Source organism: Xiphias gladius, unplaced genomic scaffold (genome assembly GCF_016859285.1).
Source record: "Xiphias gladius isolate SHS-SW01 ecotype Sanya breed wild unplaced genomic scaffold, ASM1685928v1 HiC_scaffold_1472, whole genome shotgun sequence".
In the NCBI taxonomy this organism is placed as follows: domain Eukaryota; kingdom Metazoa; phylum Chordata; class Actinopteri; order Istiophoriformes; family Xiphiidae; genus Xiphias; species Xiphias gladius.
Genome location: NW_024401802.1, coordinates 1,374,303 through 1,382,500, shown reverse-complemented (window position 1 = coordinate 1,382,500; position 8,198 = coordinate 1,374,303). Strand labels below are relative to the sequence as shown.

At 39.1% G+C, this 8,198-nt stretch overlaps 1 protein-coding gene across 1 annotated transcript in view; it reads right to left on the bottom strand.

The window, feature by feature from the left end:
• kcnj13 (potassium inwardly rectifying channel subfamily J member 13) overlaps positions 1-300 on the bottom strand; it is a 6,076-nt gene extending 5,776 nt beyond the window's left edge. Inside the window, exon 1 of the mRNA XM_040122996.1 lies at positions 1-300. This exon is cut by the window's left edge and continues 256 nt beyond it. Within this exon, the coding sequence (XP_039978930.1) occupies positions 1-261 (261 nt within the window). The 5' untranslated portion in view covers positions 262-300.
• Between the last annotated feature and the right edge of the window lie 7,898 nt (positions 301-8,198).

Below are 8,198 nucleotides of genomic sequence, written 5' to 3'. Positions count from 1 at the left end.
CAGCCAGTGAGCCAGGAATGAGGCGCAGAAGGCCAGCAGGACCCATCTCCAGCGCAGACCCACCAACAGTCCCCACAGGTCCTGCAGGGCCAGCATCCAGGCTCTGCTTGAAGCCCCACGCCATGTGCCTGATGGACACAGAGGGGGACGAAGGGCACAGTGTCCATCCTTGGTGACCAGGCGCTGGCGCGTTGGAGAGGACAAGAGAGGAGAGGAGGAAGCCTTCCCACCCAGAACACTGCTGGTGGATTTGGTTGTCATGGTTGCAGGTTGATCTCAAGCAGGGAAAGTCAAGGTGAGGATAATCCTGAAATGAAATAACATGAAAGACACCCACGCATAATTAATAAGATGATGGGAAGATTTGAGGCATAAACTATTAATTAATATTGGTATCAGATCCATCTCTGAGTCCAGTACAGAGACAGATCTGACGTGTGCTAGCCTAGCCAGGCACAAAGACTGAAAGCATGTGGGAAACAGCATGGCATGACGTGAACTGTTGCAAACTGCTAAAACTACACTATCTTGGTTTTATGTTTTTGTCTTAGATACAATGAGCAAATTAGAAATTTTAGCTGACTTAGGAGCAGGCGGAAATATTCCAATAACTATTGGATACATTGCTATGATTTTTTGGTACAGATATTCCCCAGAGTATAAAACCTACTGACTGCCACCATGAGGTTGAATTTTTTGGTTTTGAGTAGAATGGCTCAACAATTAGATTAGTGTTAGATAGGTAGTTAGATACAAAGAAAATAGATTGTGATAGAATTGTAATAACTTTGGTTATCCTCTGACTTTTCATCCAACACCACCATCAGGTCAAAGTTTTAATTTGTACAATAATTTGGTTTATGATCAGATATCTGCAGAACTAATGGCATCCCCTTCAGCCTCAGCTGGATTTTGAGTTTAATGCTAATTAGCAAATTTTAGCATGCTAACATGCCAAATAAGATGGTGCATGTGGTAAACATTACACTAGTAGCATGTTAGCATACTGATGTTAGCATTTAGCTCCAAACACTGTTGTACTTTGGGGTAACAGAGCTGCTAGCATGGTTGTTGACTCTTAAGTGACAGATAAAAGTAACAAGACTAAGTCCATAATGTTACTTCAATACACATGTACCCTGCTATAGATAAAATCAGTATCAAAAATTTGCAGATTGCAATACGTGCTGCCAAAAGGATGAACCCTTTCAATTTTTGACATCCCACTAGTTTTTGGTACACATGTACCCTGCTATAGATAAAATCAGTATCAAAAATTTGCAGATTGCAATACGTGCTGCCAAAAGGATGAACCCTTTCAATTTTTGACATCCCACTAGTTTTTGTCGGACACCACTGTCAGGATAAAATGCCAACTTTGCACACAGTAAACCCTATCAAATGTTAGGATGATTGCCACGAAATGTGCTGAGCACATTCTTGCAGAGGTTGGACACAATCATAGTCAGTATCAAGTCTTAGCTATTAAGTCAAGAGCAACAAATCCCATATCAAATCCAAGTCTTAAGTCCTCAACAATTTTAATGCCATTTTAAATATTACTAAGTACTGCTTGACCAATTAATAAGTCGGCTAATTAATCTGTTAGCATTTTGAGACAATGGCTGGCTTTTGAGGTAATCGACATTGGTTGATGCCCATACTCACGATGCCGATTACCAAAAAATGTCCGTAGACACATCAGATGTGTTAGTTTCGCCATTCTACAATAACTATTCTTTGAACTTTGAATGGGTGGACATCAGTGGTTGCTGTGTAACAGTCAGAAATGTGCCAGTACTGGAAGTAACGTTACCTGAGAGAAAGTGGTAAGACCTAAATTCCTAGCTTTAAAGCTCAGTATATTTAATTGGCCGATCGTAATGACATATACAATGTTTACTGTCTGTATAATTCAATTGATTCAGGTCTTTTAGTGAGAAAATGTGAATAACATTAGTTAGAAATTGTAATGATATCAAGCCTTCAACCAGCTAATTAGGGCTCGAAAAGCTATTATATGCGCACCCCCCACTCCTATTCCCAATGAGCCAGGGTCGTAAAGTGTAACTGTGAAGCCTTTCATTGTTGATGAGCCTGTGGTCTTCCGTTGTTAAGCACGTTAAATAACATAAACAAATTTTCATCATCATTGGTGCTCATACACGTGATCATTCCAGTGCAAAGTTTGCCAGCAGTAGAGCAACATTAATAGCCACCTAGCAGAACTATTCTCAGGTTGGCAATGCCAGCAGCACCTGCTGTCAGCTGAAGCAGAGGATCAAGACAGGATTGATGAATTTATCCTCTCATCTCAAGTCAACAATCTGATATCGTAAGTGATTGATATGATAGTTATAAGAAACCAAACGTTACTTACAGATTGTTTCATTTGCTGAAGGGCTAGAGATGGCCTTAATTCAACATGTGGGCTTACATTAACAGAACCCGAAAGCGTTAACGTTATTGACTTGCCAGCAACGTTTTAGGGAATGAACGTCATAGCGTCAGGCTAACATAAGGTTTCTGCATTCATGTGTGTGTCTTACTCCCTCTGTGTGTGCACACGTGTCTGTGCTTGAAAACACCATGCTAATGTAGCACAGTGTTTAATGAGAGATAGCAGTAGATTCACGGAACAGAATCTTCTTATCACTTTGTTGTCACATCTAGTCACTTGGTAGATAATATGAGCAGGCTGTGCAATGCGAGTCACCAAAGTAATTATTTTTTAACGTATTTGATTGCATAGACTGGCTATTTGGCTTGGCTAGTCTGTCAACAAACATAAACAAATATACAAAAATATGCTTCGGCAAAGTTTTGGGACAGTTTTTGATTTAAGTAATAGTGGCTGTTCCTGTAGGGGCACTAGAAAGACAGACTTTATGCTTTTAGCCTCACTTCAAACTTTTAGACTTATTTTGTATTTGATGGATTGAGGCTTGCATTTCCTTTGACCTGAGCTAGGCTAAACAAGTCCTGGACACATAGAGATGATATTGATATCCATCTTCTCATTTAACTCTGGGTAAAACTGTAAACAATTTCATTTCCGAAAAAAGTGGGACTGTTCCTCTGAATTCCAATGTTAAGCTGTCTTTACAGGATCACAATGTATCTTAGAGGACATATGTGTGTAGAGGCTCCAGATGTATGTGCAGGCAGTCCTAACAGGCAGACAGCTAGAGTCCTGTCCTCTCCAGAGTTTCTATTTCTATGTCAATATTGTTGCCAGGAGATTAGAGCAGGTCCCAGCTGGGAATCTGTCTGAGGAACACAGCGACATGCAGAGTAGGAATGTGTCTTTCATCTGTGGGGGGTTTAAACTTACTGCACTGAAGGGCTCTCCATGCGGTGCAGTTAGTTCTCTTCTTCAGCAATTACAATATACAGTTACCAGCAGTTTACGCAAGCATTCATTATGCGCATGCAGCTTCTTTTGATGTATTTGCTGTGTGCTTTCCATAGTTTTCAAATACAAAAAGCAGGGAGAGCCAGAGAGTTAAAGTTAAAACAAATCATAAATCCAGTGTTAGGGCATGAGGAGTTGTGTTAAAAATTTTAAAAAAGTTCGATAACATACATTACTGTTGTTGTACTTTGTTGGAAAGTATACACACTAACAAAAAAAAAAAAAAATAATAAAAAAAAAAAAAATATATATATATATATATATATATATTATATATATTCAAATACCTGATAGTTGTCTAAAGCATGTTTCAACCAATTTGAACTTTAACTTTACAAATGGAAAAGTTACTTGGCTTGGGTTTTTACTGACTAAAGAAAAATCCCTAGTCAGCTCAGTATTTGTCATTGAATAATCAACATCGGAGCACTTTGTGTTCATCTGTGAAGCAAACTTCAACAAGGTGATGACTTATGTGTGACATAAGCTGAAGTAAGAACAGGGTAATAAGGACTGTGTAGGTTGAATGCCATGTTGATTTAGGTAAGAAGTTTGTCTTTGTGCTGAGGCTGGTGGAAACAGCAGTCTGATACCAGTCAGCAAGGTTGTCACATGAGAGCCATGTGCTGGCTGAGGCTTCATTTTTCTGGATCTCAGTCTGTCAGAGCTGTCATTGGATCAGTCAGTCATCACACTGGTCATTACAGCACAAGTACATGAAAAAACACCAGAATATCAATATTAATCAAATATAAACAAAATATATACAACATGTTAATGAGTGAGGTTTACAGGTGTTGGCAGGTGTGTTATTTCCGTTTGGATAGATCCAGGCTAGCCCTTTCCCCCCTGCTTTACGTATTTATGCTAAGCTGAACTACCCTGTTCTGACTCCAGCTCTCTACTGAAAACACAGATTTGAGACTGGAATCCATCTTCTCACTCTCAGGAAGAAAGTGAATATACATTTTTTCTAAAAATGTTGTGCTGTTCCTTTAAAGTACCTATACTTCGGACTGAGTAGTTCTTCTTTGGTTTTTAACATGGTTCTTTGTTTTAGTTTTACAAATTCAGCTCAACAATGAAAACAAAGAGGGCATTCATTAATGTTAATTTATTTGAAAATTAAATCAAGTCTTGGAATACGATTCAAAAAAAGCAGATGTACTGTACAAGAAACATTGTTATTGCTCAAATTCAATAAGGATGGAATAACAATATAGCAAAAGGTAGACATGAAAAAAAAATGTACAGTATGTTCGTATACAGAGCCCATACTGTAAGTGCATATTTCGCAATATAAATTGTTCTTTAGATTTTTATGGCTTAAAATTGTAATGATGTTTAGTAATTGTTTGAATGTAATACAAAGCTCCTGTTTTGGAGTAGACAGCAGATGTATGTACATTTTCACTACATACGAGCATTTTAGCTGTGAGTTGCTTTAACATCATAAAAAAACTGATTACATTGCAAATTGACAATGCTCCTAAAAAAGTGTTTATACACCACTGAAACTTGGTGAACATGTTTTGGATGGACCATGTTCTCCAGTTTAGGAAGTATTGTAATTGGGGCACGGAGGAGGATGGGGTGGATGTTGGATACACAGAGCACAGGACTTTGACTCTGGAGACGGGTGGTTAGATTTAGGCTACAAAAACCCTCACTGGTTAAAGAAAGACAGTAGTTTTGTAGTTTTTGTTATATGTTAAAAGTAAATGCAGCTTTTGCCTCAAGTCAATGTTGAAGACCACCATCTTTCTATAACCTTAACCAATGGGGAAAAATGAAATACATGGTCAATGAATGTTTTGCTGAGGAAAAAACAATGTATTTATAATTATATATGAAATATAACTTACAGCTTTAAACAAAACTTTTGAGATGAATGTGACTTTGCAGAGATGTTAATTGCAATTGTTTGCTTCATCATTCAGTTTCATTTGGGGGCATTATGGTCCATTCAAAACAAATGCGCTAATGCAGAGTATTACGTTTTAGGAGAAAAGTTAGGGACAGGGACACAGATCAGTCGGCACTGTGTGTAAGGTGCTTGTTATCTAAGCTTAATGCTCAAACCCTTCATACATAAGAGCTGTGTTTAAATCCTGTTTTTGTATGCACACTAGATTAAGTTGAAGTCTCTGCAGATTTCATGGAAATGCAGCCTTTCAATTCTGCTGCTTAAATATTGTCCATCTCATTGAATTTAGTGAGTTATTTTTCGGCTCACAAGTGTTGATCATGGGATGCATGGGGGAAATTTTCCTATATTGTGTTTTTGCTTACTTTCACATATGTATATTTTTAATGGTTGACGGTGTGTAACTGTGAACACATCGTCACTTTTAATGAAGTAAAATTTGAATCTATAAGTTCAGCTTGAAGTATTATTCCATTATGGTGATTAACTTGTATGTAATGACATTAGGAGATTTTTCCTCCCTGTGAGTTGATCAGATGTATGACGACGCAAACAAATAACACTTTGTGTATCTGCTCTGAGGAGCATGAAGCCCCTAAGGCTGGGGAATATTTAGACTTACTGTAATCATCTTCTAGTACTGACGGCTTCGCGTGACGCTGCCTAGTCAGCCATTTTCCTGTCTCTAAGCTATCTTTGCTAACGTACAAGTTACAGAACAACTCAGTCGAGATGTGTCTTTATGGCCAACTCGGAGGGGTGCAGAGGGGTTTATGTAACATGCAGTCTGCAGCTGTTCACTTTTTCTATTCCCTGTTAACACGACTTTATCACACAACAAAAATTCCTGAAATCAACTTAGTGTAGTGATAAAAATGATAATGTTTGTTGTCTTGACTTTCAGATGCCCTTGTGTCCGTGCAGTCTGTTTACCACCTCTTGCTTGTAGAAATGGTTTTAGCTGATAAAAAAGTTTGAAAATCATTTCTCTACTGCATTCACTGCAATAAACAAAGTCTATAAAGTCCACATAATTGATGTCTGACAAATCCTGTTTTATATCACGGAGTTGTCAAGTTACATGATCCTATGCTCCTTCACTGATCCCAAGCACTGATCAGATCACAGCTGATCACTCACTCATTGTCCTGGTATAAGTGCCTCAGCTCTGCCCAACATCACATGCTGGAGTTTGTACTTACCTGGAGCTGCAGTCAGGGCTTAACAGGGGCCCTCTGACCTCTTCACCTAAGAGCTGGTCTGGGGTCTGCCAAGCGGGCTAAGGGGCTGGGGCAGATTGGAAAGAGTGCCACTAGTTCCTTGGAGAACGGGGTGTAAAATCCCAGAGGAGTCCTGAGCGGAAAGGGATAAAGCGTCACCCCAGAGAGGTTTTCTCGGTGTGGGAGCTGGACTGAGCGTGGTGCTCTCTGCTCCTCCGATCTGCAGCTTCCAGCTCCGGGGCGAGGATGATTCAATTGGTCACATTACTCTGCATGGAGCCTATTAGTGTTCCCGGAAGACAGAAGACAGAGGGAGGGGGAAAAGAACAACACCTTGTCACAGTTCATTCAAAGAGCTGCTTGTTGCTGGTTGGTGTCCTGCAGCTAATGCTGTGAGACATTGGGCATGCTGATAAGGTGGTGCATCTGTGTTTGTAAAAGTGTGTGCAAGCATGCATTTCCACATGTTTTGTCCCTATCTTTCTTTATTCATGTTTTTTCTGAAGTTACCTGTTATATCTGATAATAACTCTCTCTGAAACTCTTATGGAGAGAAATAAAACATTTAATGGGAGTATTGGAGATGTTTGTGAATCATTGCAAAAACATATTCCTAAAGTTCAGTCTGGCATCCACTGGAAACTTGAGTGGGTTTGAATTATACTTGGCTGCACAACATGGTTGAAAATATGTGGTACTGGTTTCTATTTTTCACACCATCCTTATTCATAACAACTGACACTGTTACTCCATCGGTGTGTGACCTTAGAATACTTAACCTATTTACCAAGGAGTCACAGAGAGCTTCTTGCTAGTGACAATAGAACACTGGAGCCACATGACAGGAGGTTAAAAGTCAACATTGCCTTTTGACCCTCAAACAGCAGGACAGCAGCACTGGTAGGTCTTTAAGTCTGTCCAACACTTTGACTAGAGCAGGACTGACATGAGATCTGTTGTGGATATTCAGATTTTCCATAACTCAGTTTATTTGGTCATCATTCCTATCAGTAATAACACTGAGTGGTAGGGTCATTCTTTATTCTGAATTCATTCAATTTGTGTACTTTTATTTTGAGTTTATGTTTGTTTTGTACAGTCTTTGTTAACTGTGGTTATGTCCCCATAAAGCTGGCTAAATTGGAAAATAGTGTTTGTGGACATCGTGAGCCCACACTGGCATGTTCAGGTTGTTTTTGTGAAGATCTCTGTCCAAACTGAAGCAACAGGAAAACAGACAAACCTCTTCTTTTTCCTGTAACAAAAAGTGCTTCACAGCCAATATGTGGTACGATGGGTTAGGGTTAGAGCAGGCCCTCCTGCTCTCTGTGTTTTAATACATCCAGGCTCACTATTCACTTGTTTATTTATTTCAAATTTAATTTGAGGATAAACCTCTTGAGATGCGTCTTCTTGATTTCGAAAGGTTTCTGAAACTTGTTCCTACTTACACTTTTTTCCACACAACTTAATGAGCATGAAATAGTGATTTGATCATGGCTCATCAATGCTACCTGTTGACCAGGTGAACAGGATATTGATTCATTCACTGGTTTATGTTTACCTGACAAACTAAACACAGGTTAATGACAACACCTGTGATCAGCTACTGACAGGTATAAAACAACTGAGTGAT